Below are 17,688 nucleotides of genomic sequence, written 5' to 3' on the forward strand. Positions count from 1 at the left end.
GTGCAAGCGAGAGCGCGAAGCAACAGAGAGGCATCTGTCTCTCTCTTACTTGAGTGAGCGATTCGTGACGTTGTCACGTTCAACTATCGTCAGTAAACCGACTTTACAGACAACAGATGTTTTTTCTTTGATATTAATTCAACCACTATACCAGACTCAGACTAACACGCCTATATACTTTGTCTCACTCTAACGCGTACCGGCTGCACCGGCCGCGCTCGCTACGAGAGATGTATACGCAGTATGCGTTCTGTCCCGCTCTAACGCGTATTGCCCGCACCTATATTACGTCATCGTGTGTTAGGTTTTTTCGTTACGGAATTTCTTGATTAAATCTATCTATAATATAATTTATCTGCGATAAAATCTATGCAATAGCTAAATAATGTATGTTAGGGTTATCATACCAATATAGGAAGGCATGGCATTATGTTGGAAAACACTGGTTTAGAGAGTGATATTATCTTGTATCTTATAATTACGCCCGCATCGGTGATTAGACATTAAAAATATATAAACAAATGTACAATCATATTTTTATCAGTAACATGTATCGCTACGCACTCGTTTTGTTTCTGTTTATAAATGACGGTAAGTTTTTATATAAAAAAAGGATTGTGTGGTTTTATGAAACCACTGTAAAAGCGAAATTTTTTTTCGCGATCAGCCTCCTGTGCCTGACACAAGACACACTGTTTGTGTCTAAGGCAAGTCGGTTTCCTCACGATGTTTTCTTACACCGTTCGAGCGAATGTTAGCGCATAGTAAGTCCATTGGTGCACACTGCACAGCCGGGGATCGAACCTACGACCTAAGGGATGAGAGTTACACGCTGAAGCCACTAGGCCAACCCACATACCGGGGTATAACCTTTTTCTTTTTTTTTCTTTTTAGTGTTGTTATTTTATATTTATCCTGCTTTGTATTTCAGATATCTTCGGAAATGCAATGTCAAGACAAAAACGGTTAGTTTAAATATATTGGTCTATTTAATTCTCCCTAAAAGGCCGGCAACGCACCCACTAAAATTGGGTGTCTATGGGCTGCGTAGACTGCCCATTTTGGTCGTCCCGCAATCTCGTTTGCCCCCCTATTATATAAAAAAAATTAAACTAAATAAATTATACATACTTACTAGCTGAACCGACAAACGTTTGTTTTGCCATGTTAATCGGAGTGGAGTGCAAATTAAGGGTATGTATTTTTGTATGTTGCATCATAAAAAAAAAACTTTAGAGGTGTCAAGGGACACCCGGATGGAACGAAATTCCTTTCGATTAATTTATATGTTAATTGGTATCATAACAGTATGATAGATTTTCTCGACACCAATCTTACGACGAAAAAAAAAGCCAACATCACGAGGTGTTCCCAGGCGGTCACCCATCCAAGTACTGACCTCGCCCGACGTTGCTTAACTTCGGTGATCGGACGAGAACCGGTGTATTCAACGTGGTATGGACGTAGGCGATAGTTAAATCGAAAATGTAAAATATAACAACAATAGCAAAAAGTGTCGTTACAACTTTTGGTCTTAATTCATTCCGCCTAGCCCCCTTTCGCAACGCTCGATAACTTCGTTCCAACAAGACTAATTTAGTTAAGTGATTCCAAAAATAATTTTCATTTCTTATCCCTACAAAAAAAAAGGCAACATCACGAGGTGTTCCCAGGCGGTCACCCATCCAAGTTCTGACCTCTTCCGACGTTGCTTAACTTCGGTGATCGGACGAGAACCGGTGTATTCAACGTGGTATGGACGTAGGCGATAGTTAAATCGAAAATGTAAAATATAACAACAATAGCAAAAAGTGTCGTTACAACTTTTGGTCTTAATTCATTCCGCCTAGCCCCCTTTCGCAACGCTCGATAACTTCGTTCCAACAAGACTAATTTAGTTAAGTGATTCCAAAAATAATTTTCATTTCTTATCCCTACAAAAAAAAAGGCAACATCACGAGGTGTTCCCAGGCGGTCACCCATCCAAGTACTGACCTCGCCCGACGTTGCTTAACTTCGGTGATCGGACGAGAACCGGTGTATTCAACGTGGTATGGACGTAGGCGATAGTTAAATCGAAAATGTAAAATATAACAACAATAGCAAAAAGTGTCGTTACAACTTTTGGTCTTAATTCATTCCGCCTAGCCCCCTTTCGCAACGCTCGATAACTTCGTTCCAACAAGACTAATTTAGTTAAGTGATTCCAAAAATAATTTTCATTTCTTATCCCTACAAAAAAAAAGGCAACATCACGAGGTGTTCTCAGGCGGTCACCCATCCAAGTTCTGACCTCTTCCGACGTTGCTTAACTTCGGTGATCGGACGAGAACCGGTGTATTACAATAGCAAATAGCAAAAAAGTGTCGTGACAACTTTTCGTAAGAATTTATTCCGTCTAGCCCCCTTTCACAACGCGCGATAAGGAACTTCGTTCCAATAAAAACAAAAAGAAATTTCTATAAAATAAAAATCTATTTGGGGTGGACACCCCTTATCACTTAAAAGTTTCAATGATAGATAGTAGCCGATTCTCAGACATAATGAATATTAATAAAAAATTTCATAAGAATCAGTTGAGCCGTTTCGGAGAAGTCCGGTCAATGTAGACCAAAAAATGAGAGTGAAGGTACATAAAATCCCAACAAGCTGAATTGTTCAATATTTAAAAGTTTCAAACTATTTGATTAAAACTCATAAAATTAATAATAGTTTAAAAAAAACTAAAAAACGCGCTTTTAAAGCACTGTGCACAAAGGCGCTCTGTGCCATATTTTTCGTCTATCGAGCAACCCACGCTTTTTCACAATAATACCAGTATTTTTTGTTCAGTACCATTTTCAGCCTAAATTAGGAATTATTTTTCACTTTTTAGTTTGATGTGCTTTAAAAGCGTGTTTTTTAGTTTTTTTTAACTATTATTTAATTTTTAGTTAATTTTTTTTTTATCTTTTTCATTTTTTTTCGGATTATTGCCTTGTCATCGATCTTTGACAGGTGCGCAAAGTTTGAATTAAATCTGTCCGTTAAAAGTGGGTCAAAATCGAGTCCGAAGGAGTCGGTTACATACAGGTGAAGCTAATATAAAGCGTGTAATTACAAACTAAACAATTGGTGGAACTGAACAATTTAAACATCCAGAGCATTGGTTCTAGGTGTATCGTGGTCCAGAAGCAGTCAACAGGTGGTGGTGTCAGCAGTTCAGAGGATTCTGACAGGCGATCAAGTCACCGCTATTCAGACAGAGGATTTGAGGGACTCAACCGTGATTCGCAGGTATGTATTTGAAAAAGTGCGTGCGTACAAAGTACACACGTCAGAAGTGAAACTTCTTTAGCAAACTAATTTTTAAGTCTTCTTCATGGAGGGCCTCATAGCCTAGCGGTCTTATTAAGTGGCAGCTAGGTGAGGGGTACCGGGTTCGATTCCCGGTTCGAGGGCATGTTTTAATTTAATTTAAATTTGTTCTCGGCCTTTGGGAGGGTTGTGCGGTACCGGGCGAGTGCTTAAACCGTACATGGAGGACATGGTCGAATTTCTAAGCCAAAAAGCACGAATTATAAAAATCTTATACTTGACGCTGGCTAATGCACAAACCGTGCCAGAGCCAAAAAAAAAGTCTTCTTCATATTTATACAAATCTAAAACTTTAGATTTCCGAGACTTAGAGGGAGGGAAAAAGGAAGATATGTTAGGAATTTAATTGTCATTAAAATATTAAGTGTCGAAATTAATACAAATAATTTTTTTTTTATTTTATTTCTTCGATATTAAAAACAAATGGCTTTTAATTCACAATTCGTCTGTACAGCCTTGGTTCATACATACGTGTACTTCAAGAAAAGAGCGACCAATTTTTAACATCAGATGAGCCTACTGCCCGTTTGCCTCCTGCTCTATAAGTACCTCTACTTAAAAGGCCGGCAACGTACTCGCGCGAGCCGTCTGGTAATGTAAGTGTTTATGGGTGGTATCACTTAACATCAGATGAGCCTCTTGTCCGCTTGCCCCCTGTTCTATCAGTACCGATTCTTAAAAGGCCGGCAACGCACTTGTGAGCTCTCTGGCAATGTGAGTGTCTATGGGTTGGTTGGTGTTCATTAAAAAAACATTTTCGTTACAAAGTTTTGCGCTTTTTGAGCTTTATTTTTGTTGCTATACAGTTTTTTTACTATATTTCCTTCATCTACTTATGACTGGTTATTATTGCAGATACTCCCAGAATTACTGAACTACAAAGTGCCGATAAAGAAAATCCAGGATTTATTTAATATAAGGAAATTCATTCAAATATAATAAAACAAATGAACACATTAATTTTTTATTAAAAACTTGTACAATCACAAAACACCAAGCAACGCCGAGAGTGATATTACAACTGTCATTATCTTGTTAAGCTATTGCATAGATTTTATCGCGGGCTTTGAGCCCGGCGACCGAATCAAGAAATTCCGTAACGAAAATAATACCTAACACACGATGACGTAATATAGGTGCGTCCAATACGCGTTAGAGCGGGACAGAACCCATACTGCGTATTCACATCTCTCTGACGAGATCGGTGACGTAAGCGGGGCTGGTGCAGCCGGTACGCGTTAGAGTGAGACAGCCTATATAGGCGTTTTAGTCTGAGTCTGGTAGAGTGGTAGATTGAATTAATATCAAAGAAAACTGTTTCATGATTTATCCATCCAATAGGCTAGTGGGTAATCAGCCTCTTGTGCCTGACGCCATTGACTTTTTGGCTCTAAGGGGCCGTTCAAGTATTACGTAAGCAGATTTACTGCAATTTATCCCCCCCCCCCCTTCCTCTTGTCGTCAAAAGTAAGCAAAGCCCTTAAAAATAATAGTACATAAACGTATTAATTTTTTGTAGAAATCGAAAATGGTTCTATGGGATACAGGTTCTATGGGATACAGCTCTGGGGGTCAGCAAGCCGCTCCAATATCGAAATCCTGCAGCGGCTACAAAACAAAACACTGCGAAATATGAGCGGAGCGCTGTGGTTAACACGAAATACTGAAGTCCATAAATATTTGGGAATTGCCACTGTCGAGGAAGACATTAAAAGATCAACCGTGCGATACAAAATGAGACTTCAGCAACACGTGAACCCCCTAGCTTCGGGCCTCTTGGAAACGACGGACAGTGTCTATCGGCTAAAAAGGGCGAAACTTGCCGCAATCTGACAGTTTAAAAATTACGGAGGGAGTAAATTATTGGATTTGCGTTCCCTAATTGCCAACCTTTCCCCTAAAAATCTGATAAAAGCCAAGAGGCTGATTGCCTGAAAAAAAAAAAAAAAGAAATCGAAAATGCATTTCGTTTTCAAGCATAGACAATGTGTGGGTAATATGTGTAAAAAAGTAAATAATTACTGTTGACGTCATCTCAATCACCAAATAACAAAATCAAACCCCCCCCCCCCCCCCTAACCCTATGGTGCTTACGTAATACTTGAACGACCCCTAAGGCACGGCGGTTTCCTCATGTTTTTCTCCTCAGCCAGAGGGACAGAAAAGTTGATGACAATTGAAATACCAACCTTCTCTTATTCATTTTATATAAAACAATTTACAATGTTTAGTCGTGAGTAGACATTTATTTAATATCACATTTAAATGTTTTAAGAAACCGTTTAACAAGCATAGCTGCATGGTCAGGGTAGTGTCACTGCAATGACAGCTAACGCTTTAATAAAACTAGAACTGACTTTTTACTGACTATATCTCAAACTGCATGGTCAAGGTAAAGTGACATTGCAGTAAAAGCTAACGCTTTAGATAGGTTAGTACCTGACTTAAAAGTCAGACTATTACTTTTTACTCACAATATCTCAAACTGCATGGTCAAGGTAAAGTGTTATTGCAGTAAAAGCTAACGCTTTAGGTAGATTAGTACCTGACTTTTAAAAGTCAGACCATTACTTTTTACTGGTAATATCTCAAACTGTATGGTCAGGGTGAAGTGTCATAGCAGTAACAGCTAACGACTTAATTAGGTACTAGAACAGACTTTTGACTGTCAGACCCAAAACTTACTTTTTACCGACTGACTATATATCAATCAATCTGAACAAATGACTATATGTAAACCATGACCATGCAGACTCTAAATAAAAAACAGAATATGATCCGAGATAACTGTAAATCAAAATCATTGTAATATTTACATTTGGTTCACATTCAATGGGACAATGTGCAATGCCTTCGATAATTCGGAGTACATAATACATAATAGTACATAAGCCACGGTCAAACAGAAACCTTCATTCCTATTAAACGTAGTCAAAGAAGCTTTGTTGCCATGGTAACGATATCATTAAAACAGACCTCAAGAAATCCATATTGTGAACCAAGCTTTAAGCTTTGGTCCGTAGAATTAAATTACGAATTAAATCTGACACTCTTAGTAAAAACATACCGTGGAATAGTATTCGTGTAGTAAACTAATACTATAGAACCGGTGTTGGTGTTGGAGACATTGAATCTGTCGGAGCGATGGCGCTGGTATCAGCTGTCATTGTACTTTTATGTAACAGAGGCCGAAAATAAAAATGACAGCTGACGCTAACGCCATTGCTCTGACATTAATAATAATGGCTATGACATTACTATTAAAACAGACTATCAAATATATAGTTCTCGTAATTTCGACAAATCGAGTTAACGACAAGTATTAACTGATTAGATTTTGACGTTAATTTATGAGCTCTGTGATATTTATTATGACAATGACAGCTGACACTAACGCCATTGCTCTAACATTAATAATGACTATGACAGACTACAGACTATCAAATAGTATATTAATTTGTACTTCTCGCAATATTGATAAATCTAATAAACGACAAGTATTAACTGTTAAAAACTGATTAGACTGACTTTAATTAACGAGCTCTGACATTATGACAACGACATTTGATACCAGCGCCATTGCTCCGACAGATTTTGGCATCACCAACACAGGTGTATAGTATTACTTTACTACACGAATACTATTCGATAGTTTGTACTAAGGGTAATAACAAACTTTTGGCACACTGTTTCATTAAAAGTATAATTAGTCTAAGTAATCACTTATCAAAACAACTTAAAATGTAACTAAACTAAACTTTAAACTTACTGGCAAACTTTGAATGTTGTACGCAAAATAACACTTTATTATTGGATGACTTAGATTCATCATCATTTAAAATTCCAAACAGTCCAAAATCTTGTTTACCACGCATGTTACAATTACGATAGATCTGTTTTATAATAATATTTTCATATATATAATATTTTCATAATTTAACACCACCTTTTACTGTAAATAAGAAAACATGTTTATCGCTGAATTATAATTGTCCTTTAAAAAAAAGTGCGTGCGTACAAAGTACACATGTCAGAAGTGAATTTTCTTTGGCAAACTATTTTTTAAGTCTTGTTCATATTTATACTAATCTTAAACTGTAGATTTCCGAGACTTAGAGGGAGGAAAAAAGGAAGATATGTCTCTTATGTCAAACTTGTATAATTTAATTGTCATTAAAATAATAAAAACACGTGGCATTTTAATTTACAATTCATCATTTGAGATTTAAATAAATTATTTAGCATAAAATATAGAATACTAATATTTCATAAAAATAGAATTTCTATAAGGTAATTCGCCCTTCTCATTCTCTCTCAATCGGTTTCTCCTTTTTCTTCGACAAAAGCGCTGCACATCTTCGTGACGTATCTAAATTTTCACCCTCGCAATGTTAGCCCAAAACTCGAAGACTGTTATATCAATTGGAGTATTTATTCCTTGAACTCTGAGGAAAGTTTTTATGGGGAGAATTTTTTAAAAAGGTTTTGAATCCGGAGAGGCGTTCTCTATGGGGTAGCATAAAGTATGTTACGTACTAAAAACTTAAAATATTAAAAAGTGCACGCTTTTTTATATTCATAAGTTCTCTCAATAAATCCCCTATTATTTTGTTCGAATTAATACCAGCCCTGCGATTCTGTAACGCACTTCACGAACTCACACAGCGGTTTTCGCATCGGCGGTCTCTCTCAAATCAGTCGTGAAGCAGTCATTTTATGATTTGGCATTCTGATAAACAATAAACTACAAGCTCCCACCTTTTCAGAATGCCAAAACATTAAATGACTGCTTCACGACTGATTTTAGAGCGACCGCCGATGCGAAAACCGCTGTGTGAGTTCGAAAAGTGAGTTACAGAATCGCAAGGCAGATATCCACTGAAGTATTTCCGAATCAATTCGACTTAGGGTCCTTCAGAGAGCGTACCAGTTCTGAAACGACATTAGTTTTCTACCCATTGCCTCCTGTTGCATATCAAGAGAAAACTTTGTACCAAAAAAGGTATTTTCTTTTAGTTTTTATGCGTAATTAAAAAATAAACATTCGGAAAAATACCAACATTGTTTATTAATGAATGTTTTTTTCGTATTTTTTTAAATCAAATATATTACTTACATTACAAGGTGGTGTTAAAAATTCCTTTATATCTAAATATATATTACGCTTTAAATATAATATATTTGTGAAATGATCTATGAAGATACAATATGTTTGAGAAAAATTGTCAATTCATTTTTAAAATCAGTCTGGGGAAAGCCTTACACAAAACTTGTTAATTTTAACGTGACAACGTCTAATAAATCGATGAACGCGCGTCCTGTTACGCTCATAGTCCGTTACGCTCAGTGTCCCGTTACGCTCATTGTAAGCTTGCACCGCATCTATATCCCTTCCAATCGATTGGCCTATACCTCCAAAGATTCACTCCTTCTTTGTATCTATACAAAATAGTGATAACTCAAAAAAAATATTCAATTTTAGTCATAAAAGTCTGCATCATTTCATCAATGTTTTGTTATGGCGTTGTCACGATAAACTAAACCGTAAACCGACTTTACAAACAATTTTTTTTTAAATCAGTCTAGGGACACTTCGCCAGCCTTAGACATGTTTTGTTTAAGGCTTTTGAGGTTTTTGCTATTCCTGTCTTGTCCGTCTTGATACAATTTTTATATTAATTGACCTAAAATAAAAACGCAATCGCTTTAAGATAAAAAGGATTAGGTTACGGGGTCGCTTAAAGTATTGTACTTAAAAAAACGGACCAAAAACCTCGGTGTCTAAGTACCACAGTATACATTTAAAACCTTAAAAATACAGAGAAGGAAAAAAATAAAACAGTATGAAGATCAATTAAATAAATATATAATAAATTAAATTGCGCAATTTAATATCCCATAACTGCTTTAAGACACTAAGGTGTCAGTTTTATAAAGAAATTTATTCATTTTAGTTTGACACTGATTTGCTAGAAATGGAGGCCATTTTTGTAGGTCAATTGTCATGTTAAATATTGTACTTCACAGATCATAGGTAAGTATAAAATCTACAGTTTGTCAAAGTGTAATTTTAACACAGACAAGAGCTAACAAACAGCGCTCGTAAACGTCAAAATCACAATTAAATTTTGACAGATAATATACCATTTATGTGTTCTTTATATATTCCCACGATAAGTTCTGCTGACAAAATCTATCTTTATTTTTCAAAGCATATCCAAGTCCAATAAATCATTCATATAATATAATAGCTATCAATTAATACAGATAAGGTTTGAAGGGTACGTAGGCATAGACAATATTTATCTTTTAAGGCTTCCAAAAGTATTTTGTCAATGCCCAGCAAGCACAGACAAATACACTGATAGAATGACAGTATATTTACGTATATTTATACAGTGCTACATACTTTTCTTGGCCGGCGGCTGAACTTTGTACTACCGTCGCCATTTTGAAATGTCAGACTGAATGAATACAATGAATAATTTTCCTATCTACCAACATCTTATAAAAATCATTCAGCATTATTAATTACAATGGTAATGTTTTAATTATCAAACGGTTCTGATTGCTAAGTATCTTAAAAGATATTATATTAATAGTGCAGGTAACAAAACCTATCATAACGGTTGTTCCTGTTTGTGTCACATTTATTTAAGCCTAGAGTTGTATTTTCTAGATACTAGTATACTATATGTTTTAAGACATTTCAATAAACTATTCCCCTTATAATGGTTAATAAAATAATAGTATTGTCAGTGAATAAATCACTGACAATACTAATATTCATGACAGCGACGCTCTTACCGGCCAAGAAAAGTATGTGACACTGTACGTCGACAGCTGACAACTGCATGCACAGACTATTGAAATTAAAAAAAAAATAGTCTGTGGTTTACAATTTGTTATCTGTGCCCGCTTTGCGCATTTGGCGCCATTCTTGTTGTAATATTTTATTTATTAAGTTGACTTACCTGTCTCTTTTTATAGCAGTGTAAACTCAATTTATCAGAAAGAGATGGATATACTTTCGTTATTGTATTGTCGATGAATATATGGAAGTCCCTTCAAACCTTTTTATATATATATATAGAAAAAATTAGACTTTGTAAAGTTACACTTTGGTATTCTAGGCAAGTATTTGAACATGTTTTTTCTCCCGCGGTTCCTTTAGTACGTAGGACGAAGTTCGTCTCAGGGTAGATGTTGAATCTGAAAGGCGAGAAACTATCTGAGACGTAATACTACCGTATTAACATGCATTAAATATCTATGGAAACAGTTGAATATATAAAAAAAACAACAATGACAAACAGAAATGAAAAAAAAACAAATGCCGATTTTCGTGACAAATGATAGACGTCAAAAAAAGAAACAAATGCTTATTTTTCAGCACAAATGACAATTGTCAAAAGTTCAGTTTACAATTCACAACGTTTAAAACTATAAATAAAGAAAAGTTGCATCTTATAAAGTCATAAAGTTGATAAGCGTCTAAATACCCTCTAAATTTACTTTATGAGTAAAAAATATTTAAACAAAGCTTAGTAAATAACCTTAATAAGTTGAAAATCGTTTAAATACCAATTGAAGTCGGTTTATAGTTGGAAATACTTTAAATACAGTTTAAAACGTTGAAAGGCGGGGGCGCTATTTTATTGTTTATGAAGTACCAGGCTAGCATAAACTCACTGCAGTAAGCGGGCGGTCGCACGCAGCGCGGCAGGGAGTGCGAGGGGCGGCGGGGGGAGGAGGGCGCGGACGCCCCCCTCCGCGCCCCGCGCTACGACCAGCGCAGTTCCTTTAGCTCTACAGTGCTTGACGCGTCTGCCTGAAATATTTTTCACCATGACAGCGCATGACAGCGAGTGTCAGGCACTGGAGGCTGATAGATTTAAAAATGCCTATTAGATTTAAAAATGATCATGAAACAGATTCAAAAATCTGAGGCCAAGACCTAAAGTGGTTGTAGCGCCACTGATTCATTTATTTATGTCAGAATTATTGATTACCTACTAAGTAATGAATCACATGAAGTCACAATTCTTGAAGTGCATTCATTTTATTTGACTGTACCCGTGTTTCATTCCTAACTCTATGGACATAGAACGGTCTACTATAAAGCCGACCAATAAGGGACAGCCTTCGACAGTCAACAATTTGACAATTTTAAGATTGTAATTTAACGGTTTCACTTCGATAGATTACAATCTACCGAATAATAATACGTAAAATTGTAAGCAGTACGCTGAGGTTCACAATATTTCGACAGTTCACAATCTAACGGTATTTACAATTTTACGGTGACATTAGACATATATATATTATATACACTACATATACTATACAGATACTTCTGACATTTTTTTCATATAAATTTAAATATACATTTCACAGTACTGGCTGTCTTTATATAAAAATGAATCACAAAATATGTTAGCGCAAAACTTGAAGACTGGACCAATTCAGGTATTTTTTATTAACTCTGAGGGTTTTTTTTGAGACAAAGTTGCCCGAAAAAGCTTTAAAAACCTGTTTTTATCCCAGAATTAAACAGTATGGAAAGAATAACAAAATGTATCGTATGTAGGAATGTATTTATGGAGAGAAAATTAAGAAAAATTGCGTGGAAAAACCAGTTTTTGAAAAAAGTTATTAGATAACAAAGTTTTTAAGTATCAAAATATATCTAGAAACTTTCACAGTAGGTATCTGTGGGTGAAAGAAATCAAACCTCATATCTAGAAGGTGCAGGTGGAACATGAGTCGCTGGTGAACATCTGGAACAACCAGGCTTCAGTACGGTCCGCGAGGAGCCACCTCGCATCGCTGTACGCAACTCCTGAAAATAATAATACCCTGTGATTTTTTTAAATATCGCTTGCCTCTGAGAACAAAGTCATAAAGCACTATTACGCATGTTTTTTATGTTTTCTCATTTTTGACTTCCTTGGGTGTACTGTAATTTATTAAAGAATTTTTGCAAAACATTTTATTAAAGTGAAACTTTTATTACATCGTCACAAACTTTTTCGTCTGTGTGTCGCATGTCGCGTGACGGTCGGCCGCGGAGTAGGGATAAAGTAAAAGGCGCTCGTCAGAGCAGCCAAGGCCAATATGGCGGCGCCTATAGTTCGCAGCAGCTGACCGTGTAGTGTATATGTCACCGTAAAATTGTAAACATCGTTAGATTGTAATATATCTCGCGAGATTATAAACTGTCGAAAGATTGTGAACCTCAACGAACTGCTTACAATTTAAGGTATTATTATTCGGTAGTTATATGAAATTGTTGGGAAGTAAAATTAATCTGTAATTGACCAAAGAAGTTTGAATGATAACTAAGTTAGTGTAGTGCAATCTACCGAATAATAATAAGTTAAATTGTAAGCAGTACGCTGAGGTTCACAATCTTTCGACAGTTTATAATCTCGCGAGATAGATTACAATCTAACGGTGTTTACAATTTTACGTTAACATATAGACTATTATTTAATATGTGTATATAATCTAAATAATTGTTAAGTATTATGTATGTCTCACTCTCTAAGACACAGAGTTCAATAAAAATATTAGTTGGAGACTTAGACTACTTTTATTATTTCCCATTATCATTCCAATTTTCCAAGTATAAAACTAAAATTGATAAAGCGATTTTTAAAACACATTTTAGATAATCATAATCATGATCACTCGCGACGTGCGACGCGTACTGACTGAACCGCGTAACAGTCAAAGGATTCGCCGAAAAACCGGCAGCCGGGTGGAGCTCGAAAAACCGACAGGAACGAACGGCTCGTTCTCGCTGGTTTCCCCGTAACACGACGTACTGACTGCACGAATGCTCGCTGAGTAACGTGTTACGTTACACCTCGTAACCTTGGTCAGTTCCCACCTTTATCTTAGGATAGAAAGATAATATAAAACAATTTCTGTGTACAAATTTAAACTTTAAAATACCTACTCTTTAATATGTATTTCGTACCTGCCCCATCTCGCTGCACAATGATTGCCGTCCCTGAGACGCTGTCTTTCTTGTGTTCCAACAAAACTCTAATATCGCCACAACTATGGCTAGCACTAGCCCACATAGTAGGGTCACGAAGACTCCACCTGTTTTTATTAAAAACAAAATTCATTTATTAATTTTTGCCACATTAAAAAAAGGGTGCGTGTACTTATGTACGCGCGTAAGAAGTTATACTTCTTTGGCATTATTAAAAATAGTTTTTGATTGCATGCAAATAATTAATTACAATTAAATAATCAAAGACTGGAAAAGGAGTCATTATAGTCAATAAAGTTCAGTTTACATTTGAAAAATTAAATAAATAAATATTTATTATTATTCTCTTAAGTGTAACATAAATTCTATTATTATTCGAATGTTGTTTTTAAATTATGTCCAATACCGTAGCATCTTCCGTGGGCAACTTCATTCTGTTAATTTTGTGTCACGGTGCGCGCGCATCGTAAAATTTCACTCTCATAAATTTTTCATAACGCGCCTAAAGAAGTATAACTACAATAAATAAATCAGTGACGTCACAACCTTTATAGAACTGGGCCTCAGATGTCAAATCTCAGATCTAATACGCTAGTATGATGGGTCGAAGGCAAGCCGGTTTCCTCATGATGTTTTCCTTCGTACGAGCGAATGTTAAAATTATTTAAAAAAATAATGTTAGCCGTCACGGGACGCCTGGCAGATGTGAAACATCGACATTATTTTGTAAAAGTAATATGAAAAGCAGAAAAGAACAGATTGTGATAGGAACTAAATATGTCATAGTGATAAAATAAGTTAATTAATAAATGTATTGAATAAACATTTATTTTCATTAGGTAAATACAAAAATTTACGAAATTATTTCAAATCGTGACTACGTGATTCGTTTAATCAGTGACTTCGAAATACACACACCGTACACACTACTGTATATAGACGGTATATACATATTATTATATACCATCATATAGCGTGGCGACGCATCGCCACGGCAGCAATCGGTTTTACGTGCGGCTTAGATGTTTCACATCAAAAGCTTCTTTTAGTGCGTGCTCCTATTTCACCATGCTTCCTGCTGATAGCTGACAACTTTTTGTTTTTAATTTATGTTATTATTATTAATTACTTAAAGATGTCATGTGGAACATGGTGTAATGGTTGCAGCTCCTTACAAACGTGTTAAAAAACATTGCGATTAAAAAGAGTGGCGGAGAGTTTATTGCCAGTTCTTCTCTTCCGTTCTACGCCCTTGATTTGAGAACTGGCACTAAATGTAAAATTAGAAGCATTAATATGTATTTCTTTACTGACAATTCATAAGTGTACAATGTGTTACCTATATGATTAAATGAATTTTGATAATTTTTTTCTGCCTCGTAATTAGCTACTTCTTATAAATATTAATTATTGTAACTAAGTTAATCTTTTGATTGGCATTAAAATTTTTGTTTATACATATTTTTATTTATTTTTTCTTTAGATTTTACTTTATTTTATTTTAGTTAGTTTGGTGTTATTTTGAGTTTTTTTTTGTTAATTATTTACGCACTTGTTTTTTACCCATTGTAGGTGTTTATTTTTTATTGTTCCATATTAGGGTTGCCTGGAAGAAATCGCTTGTTAGCGATAAGGCCGCCCGTTGCCTTATAACTTATGTAACCTGTTTAATATTATTTTTGAATATGTGTGTTTTCATATAAGGTACACTTTAGTAAATAATAATATGGCAATAAACTCTCCGCCACTCTTTTTAATCGCCAAGTTTTTCTTTACACAACGTTTGTAAGGAGCTGCAACCATTACACCATGTTCCACATGACATCTTCAGTAATTAATAATAATAACATAAATTAAAAACAAAGATTTGTCCTCTATCAGCGGGAGGCATGGTGAAATATGCCAAGCGTAAAAATAAACTTACCAATATTCTGCACTCCAAGAGGACTGGCCTTGCTGTCTTTTCCGTCTCTATTGCAGACGTCACCAGTATTCTTCCACCACTTATCATATAATATTTGTATCACTCCTTTCTCTTGAAGTTCCAGAATCGCTAAAGAGATCTTATCTCTCCAAGGGCTGCCTTTCCACGTAGCTATTCCGTAACCCTATGAACCAAACATATATATAGTAATAATTTATATATTACTAGCAGACTCGGCCAAGCGTTGCTGTGGCTAAGGTTTTTGTTATATTACATAGTAGCAAACTATTCAAGGGAAACGGTAGGAGAACACCAGTCATGGGGACCACCATGCTTTTTTGGTGGTTATGACATTAAATTCTAGCTTATGTGAAATGTTGGTACTTTCAACACAGCGCCATCTGTTAGAATTGTGACTGTTAAATAATAAACAAATATTTTGCAATAAAATAATATTGAGGGTATGCATTGAGATGTAAGCTATCCTATCTTTTAAGTAAGATCAAAGTGCACATGGTGTGCAAATTTGAAATCGGTTCAGTAGTTTAGGAGTCCATAGCGGACAAACAACGTGACGCGTAATTTATATATATTATGATTGACAGTCAATTAAGGTTGGAACAAATTAAGAAAATAGCAGGTACATGAGGGGCCGTTCAAGTATTACGTAAGGAGATTTACTGCAATTTATCCCCCCCCCCCCCCCTTGACAGCAAAATTAAGCAAAGCTCTCAAAAATAATAGTACATAAACGTATTAATTGTTTGTAAGAATCCTCGAAAACGCATTTCGTTTTCAAGCATAGACAATGTGTGGGTAATATGTGTAGAAAAGTAAATAATTACTGTTGACGTCACCAAATAAAAAAAATCAGAGACCCCCCCCCTTGTTCTCCCATACTCGAACGGCCCCAATGAACTATCTCAGCGCATTTAACATTTGCTCGAACGGTGAAGGAAGACATCGTGAGGAAACCGGCTTTAGACCGAAAAAATCGACGGGGTGCGTCAAGCACAGGTGGCTGATCACCTACTTTCCTATTAGATTGACTAATCATGTAACAGAAATCAGAGGCCCAGACCTAAAAAGGTCAAGGCTTTATTTATTGCAGCCTCCTGAAAACTACATTTGCAATGTAATAAACTCTCACCTTCGAGTCCAAAAGCCCACCAATTTGGGTCAAATTACAGTCTCTCTGGACCCTGTGGTCCAACATGGTGGACTCCATTAGAAAAGCATAGTTGCCCCCTAAAACCCGCCTGACCCCCTCTTCATAAGACGACACCAACGCGGGAGGAGTGGCTGAGGACATGTGCTGCCACATTCGTTGGTAGATATCTATATTCGAGTCCTGAAAAGGTTTATGCCATCAAGAACATAACTGTAAGCTTTTAAGACCACACACATACACACAAATGTGTGTATGATTATATATACGACGATTATAAAAAACCATGTACTAATAATTTGCTTGTGAGATGTGTGTGGGAATGTGTGGGTGTGTATGTGTGTGTGTGGTCTTAAAAGCCCATTTGATTTTGTAAAAATATAGCAACGGATTATACATACGACGAACACTATAATAAAAACCATGTACTAATAATTTACTTGTTGAGATGTGTGTGGGAATGTGTGGGTATGTATGTGTGTGTGTGTGTGGTCTTAAAAGGTCATTTGATTTCGTAAACATATAGCCACGGATTATACATACGACGAACCCTATAACAAAAACCATGTACTAATAATTTGCTTGTTGAGATGTGTGTGGGAATGTGTGGGTGTGTATGTGTGTGTGTGTGGTCTTAAAAGGCCATTTGATTTCGTGAACATATAGCCACGGATTATACATACGACGAACACTATAACAAATACCATGTACTAATAATTTGCTTGTTGAGATGTGTGTGGGAATGTGTGGGTTTAAAAATACTTTCGATTTTGAAAATACGCGCTTGGAGATAATACGACTTAAGTCAAGGCTCGCGTACTCTTATTATCTTTCTTTCATTATAAAAATTATATATTTCGTTATTGACATGTATTATGGATTTTGAGATAGTTTGATCCAGATTTAAACTCACAAAATACATAAACATTTTTGGATTTAGATTATACACAAGACTTACAAGTCTTGGCATGACTCTTGCTAACCCAGACATATATAACACATCTCAGTCACACTCCCACGCATACACACCCACACATACTCATACACTCACACTACACATACTTAAAGTATTACACGACTTTTGTTTAATTTAACGTATATCACTTATTGGTGGAAAAAATGTTTTTACATAGGGTTGAAAAATGTCAGGTTATTAGCTAATTGACCTATCCTCTGCGGTATTACTATTATATAAATAACTGTATAAGTCTCGTAATATCCCCCTAAATTTGT

The 17,688-nt window shown here is 35.8% G+C and overlaps 1 protein-coding gene, 1 long non-coding RNA gene, 2 other non-coding genes and 1 pseudogene across 4 annotated transcripts in view; 1 reads left to right on the top strand and 4 right to left on the bottom strand.

Annotated features, from left to right (window-relative positions):
* The first annotated feature begins 523 nt into the window (after positions 1–523).
* LOC125058786 lies at positions 524–4,313 on the top strand. The gene is made up of 4 exons (XR_007118508.1): positions 524–591; positions 932–965; positions 3,156–3,276; positions 4,213–4,313. It is a non-coding gene; the product is annotated as an uncharacterized LOC125058786 (long non-coding RNA).
* Positions 1,351–1,469, bottom strand: LOC125058941. The gene has a single exon (XR_007118555.1). It is a non-coding gene; the product is annotated as a 5S ribosomal RNA (ribosomal RNA).
* On the bottom strand, positions 1,649–1,767 carry LOC125058986 (annotated as a pseudogene).
* Positions 1,947–2,065, bottom strand: LOC125058956. The gene has a single exon (XR_007118569.1). It is a non-coding gene; the product is annotated as a 5S ribosomal RNA (ribosomal RNA).
* A 5,811-nt stretch (positions 4,314–10,124) lies between the features above and the next one.
* Positions 10,125–17,688, bottom strand: part of LOC125058434 (glutamate receptor ionotropic, kainate 2) — a 42,853-nt gene continuing 35,289 nt past the window's right edge. Inside the window, exons 16-21 of the mRNA XM_047662506.1 lie at positions 16,438–16,638; positions 15,288–15,471; positions 13,343–13,470; positions 12,092–12,199; positions 11,050–11,188; positions 10,125–10,569 (exon numbers count right to left, since the gene is read on the bottom strand). Of these exons, the coding sequence (XP_047518462.1) occupies positions 11,141–11,188; positions 12,092–12,199; positions 13,343–13,470; positions 15,288–15,471; positions 16,438–16,638 (669 nt within the window). The 3' untranslated portion in view covers positions 10,125–10,569; positions 11,050–11,140. The remainder of the gene's footprint in view (positions 10,570–11,049; positions 11,189–12,091; positions 12,200–13,342; positions 13,471–15,287; positions 15,472–16,437; positions 16,639–17,688) is intronic.

This window comes from Pieris napi, chromosome 18 (genome assembly GCF_905475465.1).
Source record: "Pieris napi chromosome 18, ilPieNapi1.2, whole genome shotgun sequence".
Taxonomy (NCBI): domain Eukaryota; kingdom Metazoa; phylum Arthropoda; class Insecta; order Lepidoptera; family Pieridae; genus Pieris; species Pieris napi.